Source organism: Elephantulus edwardii, unplaced genomic scaffold (assembly GCF_000299155.1).
Source record: "Elephantulus edwardii isolate Elephantulus edwardi_28Jun2011 unplaced genomic scaffold, EleEdw1.0 scaffold00034, whole genome shotgun sequence".
Lineage (NCBI taxonomy): Eukaryota > Metazoa > Chordata > Mammalia > Macroscelidea > Macroscelididae > Elephantulus > Elephantulus edwardii.
Window position 1 is genome coordinate 17,953,088 of NW_006399784.1, and position 17,686 is coordinate 17,970,773.

A 17,686-nucleotide genomic window follows, 5' to 3' on the forward strand; every position below is an offset into this window, starting at 1 on the left:
AAGGAGCTTGGGTGTTGTAGTCCATAGGGATGGACATTGCTAATGTAAAGGCTGAGCCTCCGTGACAGTCTGAATCCACCAGAAATTCCAGGGGAGAAAGATGAGCAAACTCCTCCCATGTAATTTACAGCCTTGGAAACCCAAAGGAAGGTCAGTTCCAATTCAACTGCAGTGAGTGACTTTGTTCACATAGGGTCACTATAAGTTGGAATCAATTCTACAACACCCAACAGCAGGTTGTGGAATTTCAGTCAATATTTTAATAATATTCATTCCACTCTCTCCTCATCTATCTTTCCAGGCTTATTTCCTCTATTTTCCTGCCCAACTGTATCTCCATCCTCATCACTGACCGTCCACCTTTTCAGCATGATATCCCTTTTCAAAGAATATCCCCTCATAACAACATGCCCGAAGTATGTGAGATGAACTTTTGCTATCCTTGCCTCTAAGGAACACTCTGGCCTCACTTTCTTCAAGATATATTTGCCTGTTTGGCAGTCCACGGGATATTCAGTACTCTTTTTCAAAACCACAGCCCAAAGGCATCGATTCTTCTTCTGTTATCCTTATTCATTGTCCAGCTCTCAGATGCATAGCGTCTGACTCCAGGAGAAAACAACTGCTGCATCCATCAAAAATCAGTGGAAGAGATGGTCTGAAGGTAAATGCTAAAGTTTATTTTGAAAGCTGAGAATTTAAAGTTCCTTCTACAAAGAGGAAGATTTGAAACTCTTTCTGCAGAAAGTCAAGGACTTCAGTCTTTCATATGGATTGCATCTCAACATCAAGAACACAAAGACTCTCATACTGGGCCAATAGGTAGCATCATGCATAGCATCTGACTGAAAAGACCAAAGTAACTCCATGAACAACAGCTCCAAACCTTGCCCTATCCTGAGCCAAATGCACCATCTCTGACACACCTGACCCCATGCCACTGTGTCAGTCCATCTAATCTAGGATCTTCCTCTCCTGCATTGCCCCTCCAATTTTCCAAGCATGATGTCTTTCTCCAAGGACACCAGTCCTTGGGACCATTCTGCTGGTGACATGCCCAAAATACGTGAGACGGAGCTTCAAAATCTTTGCCTTCAAGGAGCAACCTGGTTTCACCTTCTCCAGGTCAAACACGTTTATTCTCTTGGTCATCCATGGAATGCTCAGTACTCTTCTCTGGCACCACAATTCATCTGTCATCCTTAGTCATTGTCCAGCTCTCAGACACATGGCAAGCAATTGGAAAAACTACAGCCTAAGATCAGAATCTTAGTCTCTAGACTGACACTGTTGCACTTCAGCACTCTAGAGAGGTCCCTGAGAGCAAACTTTTCTAACACAACTCGCTTTTTTATTTCCTCACTGCTGGTGCCAAAAGTGTTGATTGTGGATCTGAGCAAGCTGAAATTGCTAACAACCTCGATCTTTTCTCAATCTATCATGATGCTACCTGTTGGCCCAGTGATGAGAATCTTTGTTTTCTTGATGTTGAGATGCAATCCATGTGGAAGACTGAAGTCCTTGACTTTCTGTAGAAAGTGTTTCAAGTCCTCCTCTTTGTAGAAGGTACTTTAAATTCTCAGCTTTCAAAATCAACTTCACACCATTTCTTCCACTGATTTTTGATGGAAGCAGCAGCTGTTTCCTCCTGGTGCTCATATTCTAAACACTATTCTTGGAAAGGCATTTCCATTTTTTTTTAAACCCCACACTCCAATATCACTGCTGGAAAGCTGATTCCAATTTACAGAAATCCTATAATACTAAGTAGAACCACCGATAGGGTTTCTGACCCCTTTATGGGTGCTATCTCTTCTATATCCTACAGAGCAGCTGGTGGATTTGAACTACCAACCTTTGGATTATTATCCTAATACTTAACGGACTGGGTGTCTACATTTATATCAGTTCTTTTTAAAACATAGCTCAGCATGTAGCTCTCTGGATATCTGATTTGATACAGGAGACATGTTTTAAAAACAAAAGGAGACATATCGTGGACATTAATCTAACTATAGTATCTAAAGAGACTGTCATGGCACATAGACCAGTGGAACAGAATCGAAAGCCCAGAAATTAACCCTTCTATCTATGGTCAAACTGATGTGTGACAAGGAAACAAAATCTATCAAATGGGAAAACAATTGCCTCTTTAACAAACGATACTGGCAAAACTGGACTACTCCTTGCAGAAAGATGAAACAGGATCCACATCTCTCACCATCCACAAAAATCAACTCAAGATGAATCAGAGATCTAGGCGTAAAGTCCCAAATCATAAAAATCATAAGACACAAAGCTGGACCAAGCTCAGAAGGCCTTGCCTTATAAAGAGGCTTTCAATACGGCCAGAAATGCACAATCAGGAGACAGTTATAATTGGAACCATCTAAAGATTAAATCTTTTTCTAACAAGGTGAAAAGAAAACCTAATGACTAGGAAAAAACACTTGGCAAGACCATCTCAGATATGGGGTTCATAACAAGAGTATGGAATCCTCTAGGCCTCCACAAGAAAAAGGCTTAAAACCCAATTACAAAATGGGCAGAAGACATGGAAAGACTTTTCACAGAGGAAGATGTATGGCTGGCCAACAGACACATGAAGAAATGCTCAAATAATTGGCAATAAGAAAGATGCAAATGAAAACCACAATGAGATACCATTTCACCCCAGTAGCAGTGGCAAAGTTCAACAGGACAGCAAGTAATAAATGCTGGAAAGGATGTAGAGAGATAGGAAGTCACATACACTGTTGGTAAGATTGTAAAATGGTATAACTCTAGAAGGCAGTTTGGTGTTTCCTCAAAAAGCTGAACATAGAAATTCCATATGACCCAGCTATTCCACTGCTTGGAATATATCCTCAGAAAATTAGAACTGAGACACAGAGATTCATATACCAATGTTTAGAGCAGCAATATTCACCATGGCAAGAACATGGAAACAGCCCAAAAGTCCAACAACAATTAAAAAATTGAGAAACTGTGATACATTCACATGATGGAATACTCAGGAGCGACAATTTAAAAAATTACTGCATAAATTAGGAGGGACTGGAGAGCATTATGCTGAGCAAACTAACTCAGTCTCATAAGGACAAATACTGCATAAAACCATAATTATAGAAAGACAACTAGTAAAAGTATATAAGGATCCAAGGGAGGGTGAGAGCACAAGGGTGAGGATGGGCAGGGAGAACATCATAGAGCTGCATATTTGGTGGGTCAAAGGAGGGGTGGGTAAAGGAAATGGGAAAGATATGGTGGGGATCTGGAAAGACAGGCTCATGGTGGGACATAGTCCAATGATGATTAATTTTATAAAACATAATAAATAGGAATGACTGTATGAAGCAAAATGTGAATGAATAGTCTGAAACACAATGTATATGAACTTTGTAAGCAAACCAATAAAAACTTTTTTAAAACCCACCAAAAAACTAACTTATGGTGATAATTACACCACTCAATAAAATTACTAAAAATCATTCAACTATATACTTGATATAGATACATTTCATTTAAAATATGATATAAAATATGTCTCAATAAAGTTGTAAAAAATAAAGCAAACAAACAAAAATATAAAGTGATAGCCATGCTTTTTAGCACTTAAAAGAGGTCTTGGCAGCCTACTATTTGGTTCTAAAAGCCTTCTGAGGTCCCAGCTCTTCTCACTATTTCTTAGTTGTTGGAATTGACGGAAAACCTCATAAGCAGTTCCTTACTTCACCTCTGCCTTGCATGCGGACTTCTGAGTTGTAAAACAACCCAGTGGTAGATAATTTGCTCCAAGACTTAAGAACAATAAATGACATAGTTGAACTTCTACATCTTGTGGTTCCTAACCTTTATACTACAATAGACAAAGTGCTAGTCAATAGGCCTTTTATTGTAAGAACTACCTTCCCTCTGTAACTTGATTTGTGCCACTATTAGAGCCTCTACTTGGAATATTATTGCTTTTTAATTTTTGACTCATGTGCTTTTAACTTGTTAGTTAAATTTGTGTCTTCTAGGCTGCAACACTTCCATGATACATCTTCAAGGATATGAACATGTACGGCTAAGCACAATTAATAACAGTGCATCTAAATTCCAAAATCAATCTCTATATGTTTCCTATTGCCAAAGGGGCCCTTTAGAGTAGTGAGAGAAGATCTTCACCCTGAAACCTACAGCGTCCCTTTTCAGCAGAAAGTAGCTAAGAGAATACGCTGTCCCCTTTTCCTTATGAATCAAGGTGAAGTCTCTCTCAGGGAGGAGTGATAGGGAATGGCAAAGGACACACTGACAAAGGAGATTAATCAGAACTGGCTTTGACAAGCACTGTGGCAATTGGACAATTAAAACAGACTTACAAGGGGCGGGGAAAAGAACGAACTGGGGAGGAGGGTAGAGAAAATAGGGCAACAATGAATGAATGAAAACCCCAAATCTCTGTAAATGTTCATTAAAATTAATAAAATTTAATAAAATAAAAAAAGAGGTCTTGGCAGCAGGTTTGCCCAATGAATTGAGTTGTGTGACTTCATGACTGCTGTTTCCATGAGTGTTGACTTCGATCCAAGTCAAATGAAACCTTTCACAACTGCGATCTTTTTTCCATTTATCATGTTCTTCATTGATCAAGTTGGAAAATTTTTGCTTTCTTTCTGTTGATACGTAATTCATATGGAAAGCTACAGTCTTTGTGTTGTTATTGTTGTGTACTATCAAGTTGAAACCCACCCATAGCTGACCCTCCAGTGGGTTTTCAGAGGCAGTAAATTTAAACCCTCCAGTGGATTTTCAGAGGCTGGTGGATTTGAACCGCATATTTTCGGAATTGCAGCAAAGCTTCTTGCCAGTAGGCCTCCAGTCTTTGAGTATCAAGGGTCAATAAATTCTTCTTGGTATTGTGAAAAAAAAAATAAAGAAAGAAAACGGCTGTCATATATCATTAGAAATAGTAAGTGTGAAATGGCATCAATAGATAAAGGTAAGATGTAGAATTCAATAAACATCTTCATCTCAATTCAGGAAGAAGTGATGGAAGACTCATGCATTAAGCAGATGATAGAACTTTTGTTGCTAAAACTAAGGAGGACCTGTCTACGGCCATACCACCCTGAATGTGCCCGATCTCGGAAGCTAAGCAGGGTCGGGCCTGGTTAGTACTTGGATGGGAGACCGCCTGGGGATACCGGGTACTGTAGGCTTTAAAAAACAAAACAAAACAAAACAAAACAAAACAAAAACCAAAACAAAAAAAAAGACTAAGGAGGATCTGAAGCGTTTGCTATAGAGTCAAGGACTGTAGTCTTCAATATGGATTGAAGCTCAGCATCAAGAAGACAAAGATTTTCACCACTGGGCCAATTGGGAGCATCATGATAGATGGAGAAGAGATTGAGGTTGTTAACAATTTCAGCTTGCTTGGGTCCACAAGGTACACTCTCGGCACCAGCAGTCAGGAAATTAATAGATTGATTGCTTTTAGAAAATCTGCTGTCAGGGACCTCTCCAAAGTGCTAAAGAGCAATGATGTCAGTCTGGAGACTAAGGTGTATCTGATTCAGGCCAAGGTCTTTCCAATTGCTTGCTACACATCAGAGAGCCAGACACTGAGTAAGGATGACAAAAGAAGAATCGATGCCTTTGAGTTGTGGTGCTGGAGAAGAGTATTGGATATACCATGGATTACCAAGAGAATAAACAGGTCTGTCCTAGAGAGGTTAGCAACCAAGTTGCTTTTTGGAGGCAAGGACGTTGAAGCTCTGTCTCATACTTTGGGCACATAGCCTGGAGGGACTAGTTCTTGGAGAAGGTTATCATGCTTGCAAGAGTGGAGGGACAACACAGAAGAGAAATACCCTGGATGAGATGGATTGACACAGTAACTGGCAGGTAGCAGATGTCAGAGTCAGTATGACTGGTTCAGGATAGGGCAGGGCTTCAGAGCTGCTGTACACAGTGCAACTTAATGGTACATAACAACAGCAAGCAGTACAAACAGTTAATGGACTCTTGACTAAGTGAAAGGTTAGAAATTTTAATCCACCCAGAGGTGACTCAGAAGAAAAGCCTGCCAATTTACTTCTAAAAAATGAGCACAGTGCATGAATTAGGTTGACTTAATGGCATCTGGTAACATTTTTGAACACTTACTCTTTATTTTATAGGAAATAAACATATAATTCTCCCATTAATCTTATATGATAAGTGCTATTGTCATTTTATCTCTACTGTTTGTTGGATATCATCTGTCTCTTTAGTTGAAGTTAAGAAACACCAGTTTTTATAAAACCTGCCTAAGAGTTAAACAGCAGGAATCAGAACCAGGCAGTCTGAGTTCTGAGGCTGCCCTCTCACCCAGTTTACAATCTACCTCTTTGGGTCACATAGTGTTATGGATTAAAGTCAGTAGGTAAACCAAAGGCTGTACCTGGAACACCTCCTTGGTAGTTTGAATTCACCAGCAACTCCACAGGGTAAAATTGGGACAATCTCCTCTTGCGATTTACAGTCCCCAAAACCCAGTGAAGAATCAGTTATGTTGTTAATAGGTGTGGTCGAGTCAAGTAGGATGCATAGCGTCACTATGAATAGTAGATCAGAACTCTGATATGATGCTAGGAAGGGTGAAGGGTCGGCGAAGGAGAGGAAGACCCTCAACCATGTGGACTGACATGGTGACAGTCGCAATGGGCTCTTATGTGGCAGGAAATGTGAAGATGGCCCAAGATAGGAATCAGCTATGAGTTTGTTCTAACTCAACGACAATGAAGTGGAGAGGCAGTGAAAGTTAGGTTGAGATCCTAACCTCTGATATCTATAACTTGAAAATGGGTGGTTGAAGATGTTTCCTTGTCAATATGAGGTTATTCTGGAGGAGGGTATTCCCAGCCAAGTCTGAGGGGTGTCATATAAGGAGAAGAAGACACTCAGAGGAAAGACTGCGATGGGATGAGCGACTTAGGGTGCAGCTGCAAATCAAGGAACACCTGGGCTGATGAAGGCTAAGTGAGAAAAGGAAAGATGATCCTCCGAAGCCTTTGAAAAGATCATGGCCTTGATGACACCTGAATTTTGTTGAAAGTCATCTCCTTTGCACACATTGTTGAGGCAGCCCTGTATAACTAACATAACCAGAACCAACGATCATCAAATCAATTCCAAATTACAGTGCCTCTATAGCATGAAGGAGATTGGCACTGTAGAGCTTTCAAGGCCCTAAATCTTTATAAAAGAGGACTTCTATGGAGCAGCTGGTGGGTTTGAACAACCAACCTTGTTGGGTAGCAGCTGAGCACTTGTGCTACCACAGGTGCAGGAAACAAATACACATAGCTAATATATAAGACAACTCTACAAAGCTTTCAGGAACCCGAGTGGTGCCGTGCATCATGTATTGGGCTGCTGACTGAGAAGTTGAGTAGCTCAAATCCACTAGCCACTGCATAGGAGAGAGATGGGCACTTTCTTCTTCTGAAGATTTACAGCATCAGAAAACAGGGGACAGCCATTATGAGTCAAAACTAACTTAACAGCAGTGAATGTTGTTGCTGTTTTTGTTTACATACATTTCCTCCCTCATTGCTGTTGAGCGGGAACTGACTCCTGGCTGACCCTCCACTGGGTTTCTGAGGTAAATGATGTGAGAGGTGATCATCCATCTTTCTCCAACAGAGTTGTTGGATTCAAACCCCTGAAAGGTGCTGCCTTTGTGTTGGCAACACCACTTCCTACAGATTAGTCCACCAGAGACCCCGGTGGTATGCACAGCTGTCAATTATCTGAGGGCATACACAGATTCTCTTTAGTTTTTGATAATTCCTATATTAGTAATTGGGAAAATGTGTATCATTCATAATCTTTATTTATTACCCAGGAATCACATACTTTCAAATTCTATTTAGTGTTAAGGCATAGATTCTATGAGTAGGGGAAAAAAATCCCCACTAGACACATAAGAACTCTAATTAATTAACATTGCAATAATCATTTTCAATTTGTAGAACTTATCCATTATTAAGTCTTCATACATAATTCATTGCACAGATGTTTATGTGGGTCAGAGCATGCACAGCTTGCAAACAGTTACTGGTTTGCTCTTCTGGGGATACTAACAATATGTACTAAGTAAACACAGTGAGATTGACTTTATTACTTAAAATAATTTTCATCAGTATGAAATATGAAGGCAAAACAGTCTAAAGATTGGTTAGGAAAAAAAAATTTAAATGTTTCATGTTCCAGGTGGAGTCCGGTTATACTGTATACACTCAAGTATATTCAAAGCCCACTCAAAGCTAAAAGCTATTTGCTGCAGTTACTCCACTTACATTCCCATCGTGGTTTGGGCAGGAGAGAGGCTTTCCAGCAGCCACGGCGGTGACCGTCTCCAGGATGGAAGACTCCTCAACATTGCTGCCTGGCGTTCGCTGCAGCACGTCCATTAGGTTTGTGATGAAGAAGTTGTTCTGAAGCGCAGCCACCCCTTTCTCGGGCAGGATGGAGGTCTGACGGCACACAGGGCAGGACAGGGTCAAACTGTGAGCAGGAATATAGTTCTGCAGGCACCTGTGGCAGACACAGAGGTAGGAGGCCATCAGCACAGGAGGGTTTATGGGACAGACCACCACCACCACACATGTAATCAGGTCCTATATGAACCATCCTGTGTAAGTGCCTTTCATGGTCTCCTCTACTGAGCGGGTATTTCAGAAACCAAGAGATAACCTGTGCTCACCTTGGCCCTGGAAACTGCTCAGACAAATTATTATGCTCCAGGAGAAAAATGATGTCATTGACTTCCACAATACTTCCTGTTGTTCACTGTTATCGAGTTCATTCTGACTCATGATGACACTGTGTGTGCAGAGAGGAACTGCTCCATGGTGTTATCAGCTGGGATCTCTGGGAAGCAGATTGGAAGATATGTCTCTCAAAATACCTTTGGGTGGCTTTGAGCTACCAGCCTTTTGGCTTGTAGTCAAGCACTTAACTGTTTGTGCCATTCAGGCTACCTAGAGTCACATGAAGTATGGTCCATGGGTGAGCAGTGTGGACCTTGCCCAGGAGCCATGGGGGACATGCAGAATTAGGCCCCACCCCCAGACCTACTGAATCAGATCCTCAGAGAATTTATATGCACTTTAAAATTAGGGAAACTTCAGTCTGGGATATCTAGTGTTGTACTTACAAACTTAAGATTAAAATCTGGAATAAGCAAGTAAAAAAAATTAACATTGAAACTTATTAAACAAGATCATTAGCAGATTTCAGATATTAAAAACATACCAAAGTGGAGATGACTGAAGTCTTGGACTTTAAACACATCAAAGTGGAAGTGGTTGAAGTAGGGATAAGATCCCAGAGTCACAGCAGCAACATGAGCTCTTCCCCTTGCCCCTCCCTGCAGACTCCGTGACACCACACTCCCTAGGTTCTCCTGTCTGCTAGATCTTTACTCCTGAGTCAGTGCCTTTCAGAGATAAGGAAGGCTCTATTAACAAGCCCTCTTCTCTCCCCAGGATATTAGATCCACATGCATGACTACAGAAAAGCACATTTATATTTCTTGCAACATGTCCCCTCTGTGCCATAGATCTGTATCCCAGCTATTTTCTTGATGTCTCTTGGATGTCAAGCCCTGACACTTGACAGGGCCAACTTCTCGTCTAAGTGAACCAGAACACTAGGAGTTATTCTTCAGTCATTCCACTTATCCCCCTTTATTTCCCTTATCCCTAAAGTTTGTTAAGATTTAAGTTCTCTTATTCCATTAACCTTGTACTTGGCATTTCTACACCCAACTTTGTCCTTTTTAAAACCATCACCACTTCACAGTAAAGTGATTCTTTCCAAGTCCAAAAGTAAACATTTCAGTCTCCCTCACTGCCATAGTCAACATTAAAACCTTTCCATGGTCTTCACTGATTTACAACAAAGATAAGACTGTATTATTTGGCAACATGGACTATACACCTAAGCATTTTCTTGTCTTTCCCCACTTATTCAGTCATGTCAGCCATGCTGGGCTTAAGTTCATCCAAAGCACCAAGCTCCTTCTCACTGTAACACACCTAAAATTCTCTCTATCCATCACTTTTTGTTTCATTTTCAATTATTCTTGGTTTGCTTATCCATCACTTTTTGTTTCATTTTCAATTATTCTTGGTTTGCTTAATCAATTCTGCAAAGAATCCTTTTGTAATTGGAATCAAGTCCCTCCTTATATGGTCTCTGGTTACTTCTAGTGTGTAGTATTTACTTGTCATTTTCATTTCCTATTAATCTGAACAATTTTCTCATGAAATGGTTTAGACGAATAGGACTGGGTCTCCACTAGGCAGTAAGCTCCGTAAAGTCAGGTACTATTGTTTTGCTCTCTTTACAAACCCGATGATGGCCTTTTGGAGGATATGTAGGGGGACACACTGGGGTGAGTGAGAGAGTGATGAGATGCCGTTCAGGGAGTGGCTGGTGTATGGGGGTGTGTGGTTAGCAGGAGCTGGTGTGAAGAGGTCTCAGGGTTCCCTTTCCTGACTGACAATCCCTGAAGTGCGGTCACTACAAAACAAAATTATCACATTCCTATTTTAAGAAAAGTTGCTGGCAACTTCAAAAAGAAATCATTTCAGTGCACGAGATGATACAACACAGCATCTTTGATTTGCTTGGGATCTTCTCACGGCGTCCTCGGTACCATCGAGTTGGAACTGACTCACAGCTGACTGTCTCCTTGTTTTCCACAGCTGCAAGCTGCATGGGAGGGGACCGGCCATCTTTCTCCTGATTTAGGATCTTAGGATCTCACCAATCCCCACAACTAGTTATGAGATGGAGAAGGCAGGTACAATTGGATTAGTCCCAACAGAGAGAGGGCAGAGGCCGACCCAGGGAAGTCCAGAAATGTGGACTCTCTCACCAGTTAAAGAAACAGGAGCCACAAACCAGACAGCTGAACAATGACTTGGGAGTCGGGCAGCCCTGCAGGGCTCACAGAGAGAGGCTCTGGGTGTTGGATATAAAGAGTGACATGTTTGTCAACTGCTGTAAATCAAATATAGTAATAGCATTTCTAGAAGTGTTGAGAGTTGTAGAAAGGCTTCAGGCCTCTTATTCATAGAGTCACGCTCCACTTGAAGGCAATCAACAATAACAACTGGGACACATGGACTGTGTGTCATCCTTTACGTTTTAGCCACCATCACTGAGTGAACAAGGAAAAAAACGCACCCAATCAAATCACACTCTTCATTCATAAGAAGACTTCTGGGAAATGAATTACAAAGTATAACATGAACAAAGTAAAATTCAAAAGAATTTTACCCTGAAACAGGGGCTTTCACTGTTAATGTCAGATGGATCTTGGCTGGAGGCAGAGAACAGATATTTATTTTTGTTTTATGGACTAAGAAAATGCATTTGACTATTTGGGTCATAATAAATTATGGATAATGAGAATTCCAGAACACTTAATGGTACTCATGTGGAACCTATAGATAGACCAAAATGCATTCAAACAGAACAAGGAGATACTGCATGGTTTAAAATCAGAAACAGTATGCAACAGGGATGTATTCTTTTACTACTTCTATTCCATCTATATTCTGAACATATAATTGAAGCAGCTAGATAACCCGGAGGTGAAAAAGATAGCATCAGGATTGGAGGAAGGGTCATTAACAACTTATGCTTTGTAAATTATAGAGCCTTGCTTTTGGTAAATGAAAAAGACTTGAAGCACTTGTTGATGAAGATGAAAGATTATATAGTTTTCAGTATGAAGTATATCTCAACATACAGAAAACAAAAATTCTCACAACTGGAATAGTTAACAACATGATAAATGGAGAAAAGAATGAAGTCATCAAAGGTTTGATTTTACTTGGATCTACAAACACCAGTGGACGCAGCGATCAAGGAATCAGGCAGTGGAATGTACTGGGTAAATCGATGCCTACTACTTCTCTAAAATGTTCATGGGCAAGGATTTCATTTTAAAGGCTAAATGAGCTATGGTATTTTCAATTGCTTCATATACATGTGAAAGGTGGACAGTGAAAGAAGATCAGAGAATTGATGCCTTTGAATTATGGTATTAGCAAAAAGTAATGAATATACTATGGATTACTAAAAGAACAAGTAACTCTGTCTTGGAAGAAATGCAATCAGAATGTTCCTCGGAAGCAAGGATAATAAGACTTTTCTCTCATATACTTTGGGCATGTGATTTGGAGGGGTCATTCCCTGGAAAGGGAGCTGTGGTGATTAGTGGTAAGGAGCTGTGCTGCCAAGCCAAAGGTTCCCAGATCAAATCCATCAGCTGCTCCGCAGGAGACTGATGGACAATCTCCTCCTGTGCAATTTACTGCCTCTGAAAACCCACTAGAAGGTCAGCTAGGAAATGGTTCTGACTAGACAGAAAACAACAATTCATTGAAGAAGGACCCTGTGCTTGGGAAACAGAGAGCTGGTGAGTGGAGACGCTCAAGGAGAGATGGGCTAACACAGTGATTGCAACTAGATATGGGCTTAAGCAGAGACTGAGTATGGTATGGGATTAGGCAGGGCTTCTTTCTGTTGTACACAGAATGGCTCTGTGTTGGAACCATCTCCACAGTGCCTGGCAATGTGTGCTACCTACCACAAGGGGCACCGGCAGTTCAACAGTTAAGTACCTGTTAACTGAGAGGCTGGTGGTTTGAATTGTTCCAGTAGCTCTGAGGGAAAACCTGTGCAACACTAGGGCTCCTTTTAATTAACGTACAACAAACAACAACTCACTGTCATCAAGTTAGTTCCAACTCATAGCTGACCCTACACTGGGGTTCCAAGAATGTAAACGCACGGGAGGAGACTACTCAACTTTCTCACTCAGAGCTGCTGGTGGATTCGAACTGTTAGAAAGGTACAGCCTTGAGGTTAGCAGTGCCATTCCAGATAGACCAAGCTAACAGAGCTCTCTTTTAATGTAATATGCTGTTTTTGTAGTTATGTGCTGTCAAGTCACTTGTCAAGACCCTATGTACAACAGCTCTATCTTGAGCCAACCTCATTGTCTCTGACACATCTACCCCATTACCCTACTCACTAAGTCAATCCATCCCAAAAAGGTATCTCTCCATACTTGCGCTGTCCTTCTACCCTTGCAAGCATGATGTTCCTCTCCAAGGACTGGTACCTCTTTGCAACATGCCCACAGTATGTCAGACGGAGCTGGAAAATCCTTGCCTTCAAGAAGCAGCCTGATTTCACCCTCTCCAAGATGAACCTGCTTGTTCTCCTTGCAGTCCATGGTATATTCAATACTCTTCTTCAGCACCACAGCTCAAAGGCATCAATTCTTCTTCTATTATCCTTAGCCCAGCTCTTTGATAAATATCTAGTAATTGTTAAAGGCATGACCTGGGTCAGGCATATCTTAGTCTCCAGACTGACACTGTTGCTCTCCAGCACCCTGGAGAGGTCCTTGAAAACAGATTTTCTCAGCGCAATTCTTCCAATTTTCTGGCTGCTGGTACCAAGAATGTTGATTGTGGAACAAAGGAAACTGAAGCTGTTAAAATCTCAATTTCTTCACCTTCTATCTGACCCATTCATGAGAATCTTTGTTTTCTTCATATTGAACTTTAATCCATATTGAAAGCTGCTTTCTTGATCTAGCAGCTAGTCCTTGACGCTTTTGGTCTTCCTTAGTTTTGGCAATTCAGGTTGTTTCAGCTGCATAACACAGGTTTTTTGACGAGTCTTCCTCCAAACCTGATGCCAAATTGCTCATCATAGAGCCCAGCCTCCCAGATGATCTTTTCTGCATATAGTATGAAAATGTATGGCGATAAGATGCATCCCTGGTGTACAGCTTTCCTGATTTTGAACTAAGTAGTGTTTCCTTGCTTTATTCTGATGGCTGCTTCCTCGTCCAAGCATAGGTTTCACATAAACACAATCAAATGTTCTGGGATTCCCATTCTTCTCAGAGTCAGCCACAGTTTGCTGTGATCCATACAGTCAAATGCCTTTGTTAGTCAGTGAAACACAGACAGACATTCCTCTGGTACTCTCTGCTTTCAGCTAAGATCCATAAAACATTGGCTACAATATCCCTAGTGGCCTTGCCTTTTCTAAACCCAGCCTGCACATTTGACAGGTCTCCATTTTTTGTGCTGTTCCAATCATTATTGGATAATTTTCAGCAGGCAGGATCTTGCTTGCATGTGGTATTAATGTAATATAGTGACTATAAAATATATCTTAATGTTAATATCATACCCTTGAATTCTAGTTTGAGATTAGCCAGAGAAAACCTATCTAAAAAATTTTTAAGTGTATATATATACTTCACAGATGAATATAATACAGTGCAAAACAAGCAGACAAGAAAGAGTAAAGATGTCATAAGCGTTCTGACTACGCAACAAAAAAACATTAAATGAGATGAGTGTGCTTTCCAGAATACCTTAAGGTGAAATTTAGTAAACAGTCATCAATGCTTGTAGTGAATTAGTTAGAGTTAATGGCTGTCTGAGTTAATTGAATCTTCAGGATTCTGTAAGATTTAAATCCAATTATACTTCCGCTGGTCAATATTCTTTAATCAGCTCAGTAACTATTAGGGATACAATACTTTGCCTATCCTTAAAATTTAGCTTCAAAAGGAGTAGTCATCAAAAAATGAATATTTTCTTTGAAAGTGAATGTTAAGAACTCTTTTTTCAAAGAAAAAAGCGAACTGGGGTCGTGGAGGGTGGAGAGAGGAAAATGTGTAACAATGAATGAATGGAAATCCAAGTTCTTTAAAAACTTACAATAAAATCTCAATAAAAAAAAAGAAATTGAATTTTGCCAGTAGATTGAGTAGGTCTCTTTTAGGAATGAATGTTCCATTTGCTTAACTTGGTGGGAAAAATCTGTTGATGCTGGACATGAAAGAATTAAAAGAAATATATATACAAGTCTATAGGTAAGAAACTTTGTATATTAGATCTTAGAAAGTCACAATACTGATTTACAATGGATTTCTTTGTAACCACTGACAATGGTCCTAATCTGATTAAATGTTTTTATTTGCTCAGAAATTGCAGTAAAATTGAATGGCACATGTCAGAACAAAATGACAGTTTTGGTGACTGATTTAGTGCCCTCTGGCCTACAGACATTAACTGTCATAGAGTTCAGTAAAAGAGACAAGGTTTTAAAAAAGGACTAGTATAAAATAAATGTGCTGCATACACATTTCACTAAGTTATCGAAGAAGAAGAAAGGATGTTAAATTGGAAGAATTTTTAAGAGAATGTCTTGAATTCATTTGAATACTTTGTGTTCTGACACTATCTAAAAGATTTTCAAAATATAAGGAAACCTGTCCTGGATTGCCAAACAAGTGGAACAGTTATGTACATATCATGCTAGAAACCTTACTACCCGTCAATACACACTGCTGTGTAGCCATTCTGACACATGATAACCCTACAGGACAGAGCACGAGGACAGAACTGTCCCACAGGATTTTCAAGGTTGGGTACGCAGGCTGCTTACTCAGAGTGGCTGGTGAGTTCAACCCACAGACCTACTGGTTAGCAGACCAGTGCTTAACCCTCTGCACCACCCAGGCATGCAAAAACCTTGTGATGCTTTTAAAAGCTGAGAATAACATAAAATATTATTTGTCTGATGACAAATAAGTACATGTCACCACTGGGCCAATTGGCAGCATCATGATAGATTGTTAACAACTTTAGTTTGCTTAGCTCCACAACCAACACTCTTGGCACCAGCATCCAGGAAATTAAAAGACCTATTTTGAAGGGAAAGTCTGCTGTTAGAGACCTCTCCAAAGTACTGAAGAGCAATGGTGTCACTCTGGAGAGCAAGCTGTGCCTGGTACAGGCCAGGGTCTTTGCAATCACTTGCTATGTGTCAGAGAGTTGGACAATGACTAAGAATGATACAAGGAGAATTGATGCCTTTGAACTGTGGTGTCAGAGAAGCGTATTGAATATATACCATGGGTTGCTAAGAAGACGAACAGGTTCATCCCGGAGAGGGTTAAACCAGGCTACTTCTTGGAGGCAAAGATTCTGAAACTTTGTCTAACACACTTTGGACATGTTGCAAGGAGAGACCAGTCCTTAGAGAGGGACGTCATGCTTGGGAGGGTGAAGGGACAGTGCAGGAGAGGAAGACCCTTCATGAGGTGGATTGATTCAGTGACTGGGGTAATGGGGGGGGGGGGTGTATCAGAGACAGTGAGATTGGCACAGGATAGAAGAGGGTTTAGGGCTCTTGTACATAGGGTCGCTATGAGTCACAGGCAACTTGACAGCACATACCAATAAGAACAACAACAAATTAATTGTGGAAATTTTAAAGCCTCTAAAGAAACTTATGGTAAGATTACAAAGTGAATTTTTAACCAGTAGTGATGTTTTTGGCACATGGGTGGAAACTAAGCTAAAGTAACACAGTTGTCCACCATCTTTAAGTGGAGCACTACTGCCTGTTTTTGTGCTAAGGTCAAAACCTGCAATTCTAAGAGATTTGGTTGTTTTGCAACACTTACGCTGTTCTTGACATGAATGAACCTTTTTAAATCAATGCAAAGACTTTTGTTTCAAATGACAATGCTCGTTCAAATGAAAAATTCACCACTGTTAAGTTGGTTCTGACTTGTAGAAACTCTCCACTGGGTTTCTGAAGCTTATCATTTACAATGGGAGGAGAGTGCTCATCATTCTCCTGAAGAGCCACTGGTGGATTCGAACCACCAGAGCTACTCAGCCCAGGGTTACTAGCACAACTCACTAAGGACCACATCACCCGAGCTCCAGGTTATTCATTTCCAGAATACAAATGGAAGAGTGGAGTAAAAACCAGACTTGAAATAGTTCCACCATGGCCAACAAAATAAAATTAGAACAGGAGAGAATTTTTAAATTTTTGGTGAGTCAAAGTGGTAATTAAAATGGAAAAAATTATGGTCTAAAGCCATGTAAAGATTTTTATGAGATGGAATTGCCTCTATCGCATACCACAATAGCATGTGTAACTATTAAAGTTAACAAATAAAAACCACATATGCACACATACGCATGACTACAACAATTCCGAACAGAGAAAATTAAATGGAGATAAAACTAACCATCTTCCCACTCCATCCATCCACACCACCACCTAGGACTTAATTATTCTTTTACATCCGAGAGCTTCAAAGCAAATTAAAGAACATTCAATGAGATGGCAAATGGATGTTAAGTTCGATAATGCATGTAATTAACATTGATTTGAAGTCCTTGGAAATAAGGAATTTCCTGTCCTGTAATAGAAAGTAAGGCATTTTCATTATGTATCTTAACTAACAAGAAAATATATACAACAAAATACTATAAAACACAATTATATTTGTTTATATACATAATCTTACTAAGGAAATACCTAAATGATATTATAAATTAATGAATGATATTACTAATTTTTCTTTTCCTTGGGGAGGGAAAAGCCCATTTTGGTAATTACAACCCAACGGAAAAACATTCAAGAAGAATAACTGGTCAACATATAGCAGATTACTTGTTGTTGCTGTTATGTGCCGTGGAGTCGCCTGCGACTCATAGCGACCCTGTGTACAACAGCCCTAAACTCCGCTCTGTCCTGTGCCAATCGCACTGTCTCTGACACTCCCATCCCAATTATC

General features: G+C 40.3%; 1 protein-coding gene across 2 annotated transcripts in view; it reads right to left on the minus strand.

Annotated features, from left to right (window-relative positions):
• TRIM2 (tripartite motif containing 2) overlaps nucleotides 1-17,686 on the minus strand; it is a 189,787-nt gene that overhangs the window by 61,978 nt on the left and 110,123 nt on the right. For both annotated transcript variants that reach the window (XM_006884464.1, XM_006884463.1), the window contains exon 3: nucleotides 8,331-8,568. In XM_006884464.1, coding sequence (XP_006884526.1) covers nucleotides 8,331-8,568 — 238 coding nt within the window. The remainder of the gene's footprint in view (nucleotides 1-8,330; nucleotides 8,569-17,686) is intronic.